This window comes from Hipposideros armiger, unplaced genomic scaffold (genome assembly GCF_001890085.2).
Source record: "Hipposideros armiger isolate ML-2016 unplaced genomic scaffold, ASM189008v1 scaffold_54, whole genome shotgun sequence".
NCBI lineage: Eukaryota > Metazoa > Chordata > Mammalia > Chiroptera > Hipposideridae > Hipposideros > Hipposideros armiger.
The window spans coordinates 1793755-1808948 of NW_017731404.1; the positions used below are offsets into that span (position 1 = coordinate 1793755).

The 15194-nt window shown below is 43.9% G+C and overlaps 1 protein-coding gene across 2 annotated transcripts in view; it reads left to right on the forward strand.

Moving 5' to 3' along the window:
• The first annotated feature begins 4818 nt into the window (after positions 1 to 4818).
• The window catches only part of PTPN1 (protein tyrosine phosphatase non-receptor type 1), a 63306-nt gene continuing 52930 nt past the window's right edge, over positions 4819 to 15194 (forward strand). The window contains exon 1 of one of the 2 annotated variants that reach the window (XM_019640951.1): positions 4819 to 5040. In XM_019640951.1, the coding sequence (XP_019496496.1) occupies positions 4978 to 5040 (63 nt within the window). In that variant the 5' untranslated portion in view covers positions 4819 to 4977. The remainder of the gene's footprint in view (positions 5041 to 15194) is intronic. The other variant, XM_019640952.1, reaches the window with a different exon arrangement.

A 15194-nucleotide genomic window follows, 5' to 3' on the forward strand; every position in this document is an offset into this window, starting at 1 on the left:
TTGTGAACTAGAGACCAGGCAGAGACACCATCTCATTTAACCATCACATTGTTGCTTTAAGTAACAGATGGAAAACCGAGGATCAGAGAGGGTAAGGAACTGGTCCAAGGGTGCAAAAGCCCAACTCAGCCCGAGATTCTAGAACCTACAGCCAGAACCACTGTGTGCTGGACAAAAGTGTCCCCCCATCCTGACCCTCTAAACTGAAGGGTGAGGGGAAGGCCCCGTGACCTCTGGAAACTCTCCCAGACTCCTCTTCTGCCGAGAGCATGGGGCCAGGTCTAGTTTCCATCCTTGGGTCTGACTTCCCTCTTGAACCTTCCCCCAAACCTCTGACCCTTCTTTCTCAGAACTCACGTGGCTCCCCTAGTTCCCCCTGAGCACCTTCTCCTCCCCTACCAGGGCAGTCACCCTTACAGGACAGGCAGCTCAGGGTTAGATTTATGTACTTATTTTTGTTTTATTTTGAAAGGCTTGGAGTAAAGTCTAAAATACTTTGTGGGGGTGGAGGGGTATGGGGTGGGGGTTCTTCATAAGGATGGGGAATTGCCCAGGGGAGACGTGAGTGAGGAGCTTCTGGGCGGCTAATCTTCCTGTGAAACAGCACAGAACTCACATATATTGATAGAATTTCAAAACTGGAAGCAGTTACCTAGAGCTAAACTGGGTTCAAATCCTGGTTTCACCATTTCTTAGCTGTGTGACCATGGGTAAATTGCTTAACCTTCCTGTGCCATGTTTCAAATGGGGGATAATAATAGTACCTGCTTCACCATGTTGCTGTAGTGATATTATCACTGTTATTAGCTCTTCATTAATATTTGTTGAGAGCTCATGGGAGTTTTTGGAGAGACCGTAAAGCATCATAGCTGAGAGCACAGGTGCCTGCCTTTAAATCCCACTTCACTACTTATAGCTGTGTAACCTTGGTTAAGAAATTGACTTCCCTGGGTCTCAGTTTCTTTGTTTGCCAATATTTCCCTTGGCTTAGAGGTGGCATGAGATACTATTGGACCAATGAGATTCCAGGCCAGGTCTTGTGCTGGGACGACCAGGGGAAAGTAGCACTCTTTCCATCGACATGGCTGAGTTGGCAGGATAGGATGTGAGCGTGGAGCTGCTGGGTCCATCCTGGTTACCTCCGGAGGGCAGCCTGCCTGCGAGTAAAGCTAACACAGGGGGAAGTAGATAAAAGAACTGTCGAGAGGCAGAGTCATGATGACATTGTCTGAGCCCCTGGATGTAGCTGTGCCTGAAGCAAGCCATCTTTGAACTTCCCAGTTTCATGAGCCAGTAAATTCCCCATTTTGTGAAAGCCACTTTTAGTTGGGTTTTTCTCACTGGAAAGCATCCAGGCTGACACCAGGAGGTTAAGCAACTTGCCCATGGCCTGAAAGCTGGGGAAGTAACCAACAGGATTTAGAAGCTTCTAACCCATTGTGACCATTGCTCCAACATCCAGGCCAGCGTTCTGTATTTGAGTATTTGTTGATTTCACCTCTCTGAGCAGCCATTTTCTCATCTGAAAAACGGAGTAACACCAGACTTGCGGAGCTGTTGGGAAATAGAAAATGCTAGCTAATACTGTTACCTACCATTGTCTGTGGTTGGTTATAGGCGAAAGTTCTGTGCATCAAGTTTCCAGTGCTTTGGACCTTGACTTTGCCCCTGGTAGTTATTCCTCCTCAGGGGTGTCTTTAGCTGACCACCAAATCAGCCAACCAGTCAAGATGCCCAAACTATGTTAGGAGAGCGTGTGTGACTCTCAGAAGGAAGGGCCATCACCCTTCCTGGCTGTGTGTCCTCAGTGGTAGACAGAGGCTGCTGGGTGACCCTGAGGACACTTAAGCTCTGAGCCTCTGAAGTGGAAAGAAGCCCTGTCTTGGTTTCTGGAAACTTCCAGGGACCGAGAATGAACTGTATATGGCTTAAGGAAGACAGCATTGAACCAAGCCAACTGTTTCTTTTCTTCATGAAGTCTACATTTAGTGGTGGAGATGGACGATAAACACATAAAACAAATGCAGAATATAATACCACGTGGTAACACTAGGGAGAAAATATGTCACCAAATGCCTGATAAGTGCTAAGAAGGAAAAGGGATAGAGTGACAGGGCACTGTTTATTAGGAGGCATCAGAAGGGCCCTCTCTGAGGAAGTGACATTTCACCAGAGACCAGTTTGGTCTCACTCTGGATCCCAAGCTCTTAACACTGAGCTATCTGCCAGGAAAAAGACCAGGACCGATTTTACCAGGCAACTTGCTGACTCTGCTAAGTCAGGAGTCGATGATCCTTGGTAAACAGCTATCCTTCTCCACTGACAACTCTTTAGGACATTTAAAAAAGTTTAATGGGCCATTGATTTCCTCCATTAGCTAAATCCATGAAGGAAAAGGCCAGAGAAACCATGTGAGACCATGCCTGCCAGGAAGAGGTTTCAGCTATCATGACACATGATCATTTGTTTATTTCTCAACCAGTCATCACTAAAGGATTCCCAGTCCCCATCATCACATCTCTGGGGGATACCCGGGTTTGGCTGGTTCTCAGCCAGGCTTTGGCAGGGAATCGGCGGGCCTTACGGATGAAAGCCAAGCCTCAGATGGGCATGGAAGTCTCTGGCATCACAAGCCCCTCCTCCTCACCAAATAGCAGGTGCTTGGGACATGGACAAGAAATCAAAGGAGATTAGACAGAAGGAAAGGAGAAGACACAGAGATGAAAACCATGTGAAGATGGAGGCAGAGATTGGCGTGATGCTGCCACAAGCCAAAGAACATGAGCCATCAAGAGTGGGAAGAGGCAAGGAAGGGGTTTTCCCCTAGAGCCTTCAGAGGAAGTGTGGCCTCGTCAAGACCTTGATTTCAGAACAACAGCTCTGGCCCCCAGAACTGTTGGAAATAAATTTCTGTTGTTTCAAGCCACCAAATGTGTGGTAATTTGTTATGGCACCCCTAGGAAACTAACACAGCCACTAAACAGCCTAAACTTGGAACTTGCTTTAGCCTGCCGCAGCCGCCCACTCCTCCATCAAGATCCTGCCCATACCGTAACTTTGGCCCCACTCAACGATCACTCTAGTCATTGGGTGGCACTCCCTGCGGGCATGAGGGCCACTTGGGCTCCAGACAGGTATTTGATTTATTTACTTGCTTAGTTCAACCCAGGGATAGGAATGAGCCAGCCCTGTTCTCTCTTCCCCCAAGGAGTTCTGTGAATTCCAGACAAACTAGCACTCAAATAAATAAGGGCAGGAAGAGTATACGAGAGCCTGGAGAGCCACGTAAATGGGCTAAGACTTAAATTAGGCAGCTTCCCAGTGTGGGATTCCCAAACTTTTCACCGGAATGGGCATCTATGGAATACTCAGTTTCTAAAGATGTTGCCTATCAAACCAATTGCATTATTCATTAAGAATTCATTTACCTCCCCATGTGCTATTATTTGGAGGTATATAATAATGAGGGCTAATATTTATTGATCCACTCACTGTACTAAGAGCATTATATATATATATATTCATTCAATCTTCACACCACCCCATGAGGTTGGGTACTTTTATTGGTTTGTCGGAAAAGTCATGACGTATTTTTTCTATGTTTTTTGTTGCAAAAATGCATCATGACTTTTCCGGCAACCCAATATTATCCGCACTTTACAAAGGAGGGGAACAGAGACAGAGAAAGGTTAAGTATTTTGCCCAAGGTTGCACAGCTAGTATTTAGTAGAGCTGGAATTTGGACCCATGCAGCCTGCCTCCAAAGCAAGCATTCCCCTGGAGACTGGATTAGAATCCTGGCTTCCATACCAATGTGCAATGCTACTCTGGACAAATGATTTTGCTTCTCTGCACCTCAGTTTCATCCATAAAATGGGAAGAAGAATAGTGCCTATATTGTAGGGTTTGTTGTGGAGATTAAGTGAGAACGTGTACTTGGAATGCCAGACACAGTGCCTGCCACAAGCATTCAAGGTATTAATTCAACCGGTGATACCAGCAGCTGCTCTGGGCAGGTTTGGGGTGCGAACAGGGAACAGATGATTCCGCCCTCTAAGATCTCTGACCCCATGCAGTTCACAGCTCCATATAGTGTGCCAGGCGAGCTGAGTGGTTTCAAGTAGAACGGGCAGGAAGGCAACCTGACCAGCTTTTCTTATATGTGCTTCCAGGACCATTGGTGTGCAATTAGCTGGGTTTGCTGGTGAAAAGTACAAATTCTTGGTATCCAAATCCTTTGGAGGTAGGCCCCAATCCATTAATTCCTGCAGCACCTGAAATCAGAGACCCCCCCAAACGGAAATCTTGTGTTTCAGTACAAGGACAGTGCAGAGAGTAGGGGGCCTTTCCCAACAGCCTGGTGAATCCTAAGTTTTAGGAAAAAGGGGCGGACATGTAGCCAGAGGCGGGAGGCAGGAAAAGGAGCATGGGTCCTCCGCCCATACACCAGCTTGGAGCACTGAGGCCAGGGCTGTGGCGCTGCAAGAAAGATACACGACTACTTCAAGGCCACCCTGCAACTTTACCGGCCTCCTCCAAATCTGAACTCAAGATCCACGGGGTCCTTGCAAACCCACGCGCCGTGGGCGGGGCTCCCGGGGTCGCCTAGGCAACGGGCGCGCGCCACGCCCAAGCTCGGAGTCCGGGTCGGGAGGAGCGAGCGTGCTGGGGGGTAAGATGTCTCGCGGGGCTGAGGCTACTTCTCCCAGCACCTCCCCCTGGCTCCGCCCCGCGGAAGTGCTGGCCGACATTTTCGACCACTGATTGGCCCTCCCCTTTGCAGGGCGGAGCCTGCGGCGGCGCGGGTGCGTACTTCCGGCTGCCGAGTTGACATGAAGAAGCAGCGGCAGCTAGGGCGGCGGTAGCGGCGGGAGTCGAGGCTTGCAGCGGGGCTCCCAGCTGAGAGCGCGACGCGGCCTAGAGCGGCAGACGGCGCAGTGGGCGGAGGAGGAGGCGCGGCAGCCGCCCTGGCCCGTCATGGAGATGGAAAAGGAGTTCGAGCAGATCGACAAGGCCGGGAGCTGGGCGGCCATTTACCAGGTGCGGGAGCACCCCGGAGCGCGGCAGGCCCTTTGCTTAGGCCGCGTGAACCTTCCCCTCAGACCCCCGGGCCCCGTACTCCCTTTGGGTCCCGCCCTCCGCCTCGGCCCTGCTGCTTGAGGGCTCGATCCAACGGCGGCAGAGGCCGGCCCCCCTCTTTGTCCCATGGGTGGGCCTTCGTGTTTCCCGGACCTCGCAATCGCCTTTGATCCCCCACTTACCTCATATCCTCTAGCCCGGGTGACCTCTCAAGCCTGGAGGCCGCGCGGGTCTATGCTCTTTGCGCGAATCCCTCGCACCTCGACCCCGCCCCCCTGCCTGTCCACTCTTTGTCTCTTGGGGTTGATAGAACACCCCCACTACTTCCTTTTCTAGACTGGACCACCCCAGACTCTCGTCCTTTGTCTCCCTAGGGGAAAGGGTTACTCCCCCCTCCTTCACACTTCCTTTCCCCTAGTCTCGGTGTGCGACGCGAGTCCCAGGGATGACAGTCCCCTGTCCCCTTCCTGTTCATTCATTTCATGGATGTGAACTGGCGTGCGTATTCCGTGCTAGGCGCTGCTTGGGCGCTGGAGATAAGTGTTGGCTGAACACGACAGACAAGAGGACCCTGCCCCTTCGTGGAGCTTAGAGTTGAATAGGGCCGCCAGACACATACACAGGCAGTTTCAGGTAGCGACGAGCGCGCTGTCAAGAAAACAAAAACATCCAAACGGGTAGAGCGTGACTGCGTGGACGGTGGGCCACCTAACCTCACGGAAGGGGATCAGGGCAGATCTGTCACAGGAAGAGACATTTGCTCAATGGGCTCAATGAGGAGCAGCCGCAAGCCACGAAAATCTCAGGCGAAAGAGCTTTCCAGCCAGAAGGCCCGAGGTGCCCACTTCAGGGGCCAAACTATTACCCTTTCAGGCCGGGAACAGGGAAGGTTAACGTGGTTTTTCTTTTTTTTTTTTTAGTTTTTTTACCTTCTCTAAAATAGCATCTTTCCCCCATGAGCATCGTACCCTTTGGTCATGACTGAGATGACCCGGCCTCCCCAGCCCTCATCTACTTGTGGGTTATGGTGGTTCGTAAAGAAAAGTTAGGAAGGCAGGGTTTCTCGCATCTCTCTCAAACATCAGATTAAAAACACGAAGCAGCCTGCTTTCGCAGGCAGCTAAATCCTCTAAAGAAAATATGTGCTCCTGATTAAATGTCATTGCGGGGGTTGTGAGGATTAACCAAAACCACACTGGGTATTTTTAAATAAAACGATGTACAGAAGAGAGAGATTTTGTTACTTGTGTAAAGGGAGAAGGCAGTTTATTCTGTTCCAGTGTATAGGCAGGCTCAAAAGGCAAATTGTGAGGTCCATCAGCTGGTAGTATTAAAATCTATTTTGAGCTCCACTTAAAAAGGAAAAAAAGCTTTAAGCAGTTCTTTGGTATGCTTGACTAACAAAAGCGTTTTTCTGGCAGGCTTGGTTTCATGTGGATTTGCATCAAGCTTATTTGACAGGGTTGTTTTTTCTTGGACTATGTAATGTATATTAGTTTCTGATAGACTAATATTTATAACCACTTTAATCTTTATAAGTATGATTGATAAGTGTATACAAATTTGTGTACCCTGTCTAGTCTATCTGAGTCAATTGAATGAATTCCGCTAGTGACTTTGAGAACGTGTGGACAGATTTTCTACATCAAATTTAATGCAGTAGAGTCTAAAGTGGCTCTAAATGAAAAAAATATTGTTGGTCTGAAATTGATGCTCTATGGTGGAGCCAGTTTCCCTGGGCCCTTCGTCTGAAATTGAAATGTTGGAGTTGATTAGGATACACCCCATCACAAGTGGAGGTGGCCTCCCGGAGGCATTGGGGAAAATCTTTTACACTGACACTGAATTGGCAACAACAAATTCATATTCTAATAAGTTCTGCATTTGATTTCTTACTGTTTTAGGCCAGAGCATGGAGCAGACTGGTCTTCAATTAATTCCCCTCATTGTTCTTACGTTTCTCTCTCTGCCTCATTAGAACCCCAAGAGTTGGTCAGGATTGCTGTATGTTGAGATTACCCCAGCTTCTAAATGGATTGCCATGTTCCTGGAGGTGGTTTCTTTTGACCCTAGAGAGCTGTCTACTGTGGGCCCTCTCACCTCTACCACGCTGCTGTTTTTCTTTTCTAAAATTGAAATCAGAGGCTCTTCTCTTTGAATTTAAAAGTGGCTCTGTATTGGGCAACTGTGGCATTTTTAAAAACATAGAGTTCAGATGACCTTGAATCTAAAGTGGCAAATTTCCCAAAGTGTGTGTCAATTTACCAAAACCATTATTTTTCAGTAATTCAAAGAAATGTGTTTATTGTTGGGGGGAAAAAAATGTAAGTTAAAAAAAATAACAATTTATAGCATGTCTAATGAGGGCAGCCTTATACAAGGTCATTTTGAGCTTGCTTAGTCTAGTGTGATTAAAAATATATAGAATTTTTGCTTTAAATTTTGCAAACAAGCCAGTGCAGTTATTTCTCACTATACTAAATTCTTTTCTAACTAGAACAAAAAGATGCAAAAACTTGAAACAATTCGGAAATGAACAAAACGTGAAGTAGGCTTTTGAATGCTGAGGAATGTGATAGCTACAAAACAAGTGTTAGGCAAAGATTCTTAGCTAGCTCAATCTGATAATGAGCATACCTGTTTTTAATTGTTAATGCTATTTTAATTGTTAATAAATAGCATAGATATTAATACACATTTAGGTCTATAAAATGTCACCTTTGATAGCATAGTAGATGGCTCTAAAAATTGTTTTCTACCATGTAAACGATTGTATGTCTGGTTTGAAAAGTGGAAGTAATACTTAGTGAGCCTAGAGTTTGAATTGGTCTTCCTGTCTAAAAGAGAAGAGAACACAGATAGGGGAAAGGGATTGGTTTTTGGAGCTAGAATGAGAAAAGAGAGGGCTTCAATGAATGAAAACAGCTGATAAGCTGCCTTCCATCTGTAGTTTAAGGTTTGGGTCAGGTGTTTTGCTCTTTTTCTCATCTCTAAATTCTTTGATTCTCTGTCACTGTTAACTGCTTTTCAGTGTGAATGATTTGATTGTTTCAGAAAAAGGAGGTTGCAACTATAGCTCGTGACTTGAAGACAAGATTTACTCCATGTTAGAGGCAGGCTTTGTAAAATGGTCCACTCTTCCCATTGTCATTTATTTTTATAGCTGCTTTCATTATGAAAAACGATCTAATGCCTATCTGGGTTAAAACCATGCTATAACAATAGTTCACTAGAATGCCTCACTGCTATATACAGCTTATGTTGTTAGAATCCAAGAAGGTGAATATTAAAATTTCCCAATAGTGTTTATTTAAATACCATTCTCTTCAGAGAACAACTGTATTTTGTGAAGAGGAGACAGATCTATACACTATGACTCACCTCAGTTTAAAAAAAGAAAAAGAAACGGAAATGACATGGAGAGATTGGGAAGTTCTAGTCATCTTGAGTGACCCATTAGATCTTAATGTTCTTGTTTGGCCTTGGTTTGAGTGAACTAAATTTAGGAGTCTGATCCTCACTTTGGAAATGGTGTAAAGACCTTTGTAATTGTCTGGACTTATATTAAATTAACGGGGAGCACAAGGAGAAATAGTGGAGGGAACTTTTTACTATTGTTATTTGTTTGACATCACTGGCATATTTATAGGAATACTTGGGTACTTTTGTTGTATGGAAGCACAGGTCAGCTGGGGGATAATGGTAAGGCAAATGATTTTCAGTTGCCAATTAGCTACCATTGGGCTCCATGGCCTCCCCACTGCATTTTGCATTTTAGCATGAATAGCTCTCCCAAACCTATAAAAATGCCTGGTATTAAATAATGTAATTGAATGTATACTGAATTTCATGACAGACAGGAATAAGATATTTCCTATAGGGGTTTTTTAGTCTATAAACTGCTGGAATAATGACTGAGTCTTGTTTGCCCCCTTTCTCCTTTTTCTCTTTTTATGTATTGTCTGTTTTCTGATCTTCTAGATTGTAGAATCCTTTTGGCGATTTTTGTTCTATGATGTGCTTTTAATTGCAGGTCCTTTTTTCTTAAGCCTGCCTCAGCCCATGTGCGTTTTGTACGCTGTGGTGTTGCTCCCTACAGTGTTTGTGTTAATTCGTTCATGGTGAAAAGCTAATACGACAAATAGGCTGGTCTTGTTTCTTTATACTGCCCATGTTCAGTGAAATGGGAAGTCTAGTTGGCTCATTGTTTCCAAGACAGTGAGTGTGCTTTGGTACCAGCCACTCGGTATGCATGTTTTGAGTACCCAGGAGGGCTGGGGGCTTTGGAGTAGTTCTTGATTCCTTCTACCACGTTTTGTTGATTGGTCACCATAGCATCCTTTCTATCACTCCAGTGGTCCAGATTCTCAAATTTTACTATAATGTAATACTACTACAGTCGTTTCTAGTTTCACACTGCAGAGATGAGTGAAACCAGTTAGGTGTTACTATGGGCCCTCAACAGTCTCTGCACATCTCTGCCTACCCCACCGTGTATGTTCTTTACATTATTGCTAGTTATTGTGTTAAGAACAGCCCTGTCCTGTCACTCGTCTGTTTAACTACTTCTAGTGCTCTCCTCATACCTGTAAGGTCCAAATTCCTTAGCATGGCAACCAGGTGCCAGCCATCCATGTACCTTCTAATCTAGCCTCACTAGAAGGCGCAGTGTTCTCCAAACTCCTCTTGCGTTCTTCCGTACCTTTGGCTCGACACTTTGTCCAGCGTGCCTTTCCCACCCAAATGTGTGCCTCCTTGCACGAGGTCTCAGCTCTCTCACCAATGTGTTTCCATACAATTTCATACAATTTCTTCTGCTCTTATGGGAGCTGTTTCTTTATATCCAGGCCTTTCTCCTCCAGAGTCAATGAGTCCATCTTTCTCATTCATCTTGGTGTCCTGTGCACCTGGCACAAAGCAAGTAAGTGCCTGACAGACGCTGGGATTGAATTGATTGTCAGTACTTTCCCAGGCCCTGACAGTACAAACACAAACAAGACATGGTTCCCAACTCCCATTCTAGGGGGCAAGAATGATAGAAACAAATAGATTAGCCCACGTCTGTACGAACAGCAGAGGTCAGTTACTCTTGGAGAAAGCCCACATTGTGAGCCACGGCCTGATGAGGCAGCTTAGTATTATCTGCTTGGGAACTTGGAAGAAAGGCTTGACTTCTTCCCCAGTAGAAGTTGATACCACAAGTTTGTTTCACAGGAGCTTTCATTTAACAAATTTATACTTGGTCTGAGGTGAGTTTAATAGGAAGTTTGGAGGTGATACATCTTTTTCTCTAAGAATTGTTGAATTACTCTGTCCTCATCACTCTTGACTTGTTTTCACATGCCTTCTAGAAGGGCTTGGCGTGTAGTTGGTTTGTCAAATGTTTTTCAGTTGTGGGATGTAAAATATGATTCTCCATAAAGTAACAATCCTGCAAAGTCTGTGATTTTTGTTTTTTAAAGTATAATCGGTGTAGGCTAACAGTTTGTGCCTTTGATCAAATCACTCTGGGGGCCAAAAAAGCAGTTTAGTTTAGTATCTTGCTTTTTCTCTAGTCTTAGCTCTAAAACTAACAGTGCTTAATGGGCCCCTTCCTCTTTGGAAGAGTTATCCTGGACTAACTGATCACCAAGTTCACGGCAAGTAAAGGAAGTCTTTAATGTAATGTGCTCACAAGGAAAATGGAATGCTCCTGACGTAACCCTTGTACAGCGCAGTGGGAGCTCAGTTTTGTTAGGTGTGTGAGTGTCAGTGGGCATTTAGGCTTAGAACTCGAGAAGAGTTTTGTGGGTATAGTTAAGGACTCAAAATAATTGACCTTTTTTTTGCCCCAAGAGGCATTAAGCATTTGGAATAAGTAGGGTTCATTTGATTTAGTAATGTGGGAAAATGAGTTGCCCTGACACATGAGTTATTTTTTTTTTCTTAAGTGGCAATTGGGTGGTTTTTCCTGTAAAAGATAGAGGAACTGATTCTTGAGAATTTACGAAAGATTCAACCCCAGCTAGGTACATGGAGAGTAGCTGCCCTTTATGTTGTAATTTTTAAAAGAAACCTACATCTGGCCTAAACTTCATTTGAATTGTGTGCTAGTTTACATATCTGCCATGTTTGAGAAGAAAGTACCTAAGTCTCCCACGTTTTAGAAATAATGCTTTACTTTGTGTAGAAGTGGGCTTCATAGTTGACTAGTTGCTGCCCTCTCCTTTTTCAAGGCAGCTGGACATAATCGTGAGTCTCTGACAGTTCATAAATATTTAATTCTGAAAATTGGAAACAAGACCATTTCACGTGGAAGATTGTTTTTTTTTCCTTGAAATAAATAGCCAAAGAAAAAAGTTTAGCTCCCCCCAAATCAGTTGATCTTTGGGGTGTGGTACAAGTCACACTGCAGACAAAATAATAACTACTGATAAATGATTTTCAGTCTTTTTAAAAAAAAATAATGACATGCTTCAATTTGCAGTTCTGAATGCTTATGATCCTACCAAGATGGTAAAGCTTCCCGGGTACACCATGGTACTTACATTGGGTGCTTCGAGAAATTCTTTGGTATGGACTCACTAAGTAAACATGGCTTATTATTAAATACAGATACTTGAGGTCTGTATTTTCTTTGGAGAATATATGTATTTCCAACTACTCTTCATCTAGTACCGTGTCAGGAAATTCTAAATCCTTAATGAGGCTTAACCACTGTTGAAAGTAAAGCTTTGGGCCCAAGTGGTCTTGTGTCCTGGGATCTTTCTCTTTTACTTCAGAGGTTTCTTCCCAAAGACTGAGTGAGGCATGTTTTCTTTTACTGATGAAGAAGGAAAAGGCTTGGCTGTGTTTGTGGTTTTTGTGGGCGAGCAGCACCACTTGCAAAGATAAGATGAGCACAGCAAAACTAGGTTTCCCAAATTGTATTTTAAAAACGTATTAGTGCTTAGAAGAGGAAAACTCTTTTCCTTATCTCCATCACTCTGTTATGAAACATTCCGCCCTCCCTTTTTTCTTTCTTCATGGATCTCTTATTGGTGCTTCTCTTCCTTTTGAAGAATCTCCTTTAAACATTGCCATCTAAGTTCCAGCAAACGGCTTAGCTAGCTTTTATTCTGACGAGTACTGATGAACTTGGAGGATTATACACGACTGTGAATTGCTTACAGGAAAGTGAACATCAAGTAATGATTCCACATAGTTGGAGCTCTCTTAAGAACATGGGCTTACTTAAAAACGTCTGTGCATGAAATCAATTCTGAGTATAACTTCACTCAAGAGAACAAATAGGCAAGCTGCATTTAGCATGATACAGTAAATTAGCTTTCCAGTCCCTGCTGGTTAGACATTTGTCACTGTTGTATTTATCCCTTTTAGATTTTGTGCAGCCTCACTCTTCACATAGTCAGGGCTTAGTTTGCTTCTGCAAGGATAAATGCAAAATATTTGTGTGGCTTACTTTTGCACAGAGTAAAGGGGCTTCTGAGGAAATAATCCAGTGTGGTCTTTGGGAGCGAGGGTATTTTGTTTTGTGTTTTTTTTTTTTGTTGGCATTGTTTTTTTGCTTTGTTGTTTTTACCCTCATTTGAACTGTATTTTAAGAGCATCTTAGAGGTAAGAGCATTATTGTCCTACCTGGACACCACCTGCCTGTTGCCAGAGTCGTTAAGGTCGTCCTTGGAGGTGGGGGCAAGCAGAGTGGTGCAAGATTAGGAAGTTGCATTACGCCACGTCGGGTTTACAGGCACAGAGCCACATTTTCTGGAGCAACCCTCAGTACACCAGTTGAGTGAGCCACACTGAAGGGTCAGCTGGTCCATCTCTCCCTTGACTATTCCTTGAGAATCCACGTCCTGTGATGCTGGGTTTTAATGGATCCTTTACTTACTTACCTATCGTGGTACCATATCTAAGTATATTTAAATATTCCTCATGGCCTACTGACATTTTTCTTGATATACCCTAGGAATATTAGTGTCATTAGCAATGTTGTATTTCATCAGTTGTCGCCAGAAATAACTTACCCAGGTCTGCTACTTTCCCTTATTTATTTACCCGCTAATACGAATGCTTTTGAGAGTTTGAGTGACAGTATTGAAGAGTCTCCAGTGGCAGTTGGTAGGCTCTAGACTCATCCTAAGCACTTATTTCCATCCTTTGTGAACTTGAATTTCCCCCAGAAAACTTACCAAAACATAGTTATCATGCAGAGAGAATCACTCCAAAAGGAGTTAAAGTTTTACAAACCTAGTACCTTTCTTTTCATGAATGCGTATTTGTCAACTAAGCTTCCTTTTGCAACTTGTTGCACTACTTGATGACAACAAGCTTTTGTGTTTCCCAACAGACTTCGTTAGAAGATGTTGCTTTTGAAATAATGGCTGTAGGAGATGGAGGCAAGCTTTGGTTTGAAGTAGGAGTCTGGTATGTCCCCAGTGCTCAGTGTGAAACACAGCTGGAGATGGGTGTGGCCCATCGTCTAAACTTTCCTATCTTTCAGTTTGGGGAGGTGGTTACCATTCTAACCACTTAAAAACTGCATGGCACATACTGTTTTATTTGCAAGGCAAAACTTAGCTCTAATGGTTTCCTTTGTACTTGCCTTCAAATTAATAAATGGCATTCTTTGGTAATGTTTACATGCCAAGTCCATTTTAGAAGGAAGAAAGGATACAGCTGAAGTTAAAGGATTAAATTGGCATCACACCTTTAGTTTTGTAAATGCCTTTAGTGTTTGATTTTTGTAGGTTGATCATAAGGAAGTGATAAGTATGTTAGGTTATTTGTGGTTTGAGCTAATTTTAGTCTCTTACTCACAGCTTGCTTTATATCCTTTGACATTAAAACATGCTTTCTAGAAAGACAAATTTTTGAATGTAGGACACAATCTATATTCTACACTTGGCTACATTTCAAAAAAATACTTCTCAGTACTTTGGAAGTTGGACAGTTTGAAGCATAGTAACATTATTTGAAAATCATTGAATCCTTTGCTTAATGACACTACTTTCCCAGTAAATAGAATAGATTCTTTCGAGAGGCCTGAAACTCTTGTTCCAAGCCAGTGGCTAAGGGGCATAGTTGATATTAGAGGTTTTTCAAAAAGATTCTGACCAACCTTGAGATGTATCAAAGTAAGGCTTTGATTGGCTGTGTCTAGGAAACCTCCCCCACCCGGTTCCTGCCGTTGACAAAGCCTTTGACCCCTAAGGGCTGGAGACATGTGTGTCTCCAATATGGTTGCTGGTTTTACACAGAACAGTTGTGTTTTCAAGTTTTAGGCCCAAGCTTCCCTACCACCCTTAACCAACCACCTTGAACATACATGCCTCCAGGGACATGTGAGGTAACGGAAAGAGAGGACTGGGTTTGGGTTCTCAGTGCGCCTTTGATTGTGTGGGACCCGGAAGGAGTTACATATAGATAGGTCTGTAACATGCGGTGATTGGACCAGGCAGCTTTACAGCATGACTCGAATCTACCATTCCACAACTGCATGGTCACATGACGAGCCAGGAAAGTGGGGCAACCTTTTTGGAGAAAACTGGGGCTTCACGTCCTACTCAAGCTGAATTTGGTAGCCCTGTATGTTCTGTGATCCCCCTTATCTAAAAGTGGGATAGAACTTGAAAATTTCATATTAACTCAAAACTTTAAAAATCCATTATTACATCCCTGAAAAATAATAAAATGTTCCATGAAGGCATAAATGAGATTATTTTATAAAATTACCAAATGCCACATTGATGAATGTGGCCTCCTTTGAAGTTTTTCTCATGTCTGAAGAGGATGATTGGATTTTGTCATTGGGCTAAAATCTCCCCTTCAAGAGAGAAGTGCACAGTCTGATCCATGTTCTACCCTCATTCATAATAAAGCCTATAACAGCTAACATTTATTGAATTCTGCCATGTGCTCCAGGCACTGTGGAAAGTGCTTGCATGCAGTACCATTTATTAGACACCATAAATTGGTCTTTAATAGCAGGAAATGTTTGAGGAGGACATTTAGGTGTCAGAGCCTGGATGTGCTTTCTGCCTGAGGTCTCCCGTGTCCTGAAGCCAGGCTTTTGCTCGCTCTGATGCACAGCTACAAAGAGAGGCAGGAATTGTGCTAAGCCCCCCTGGTTTATT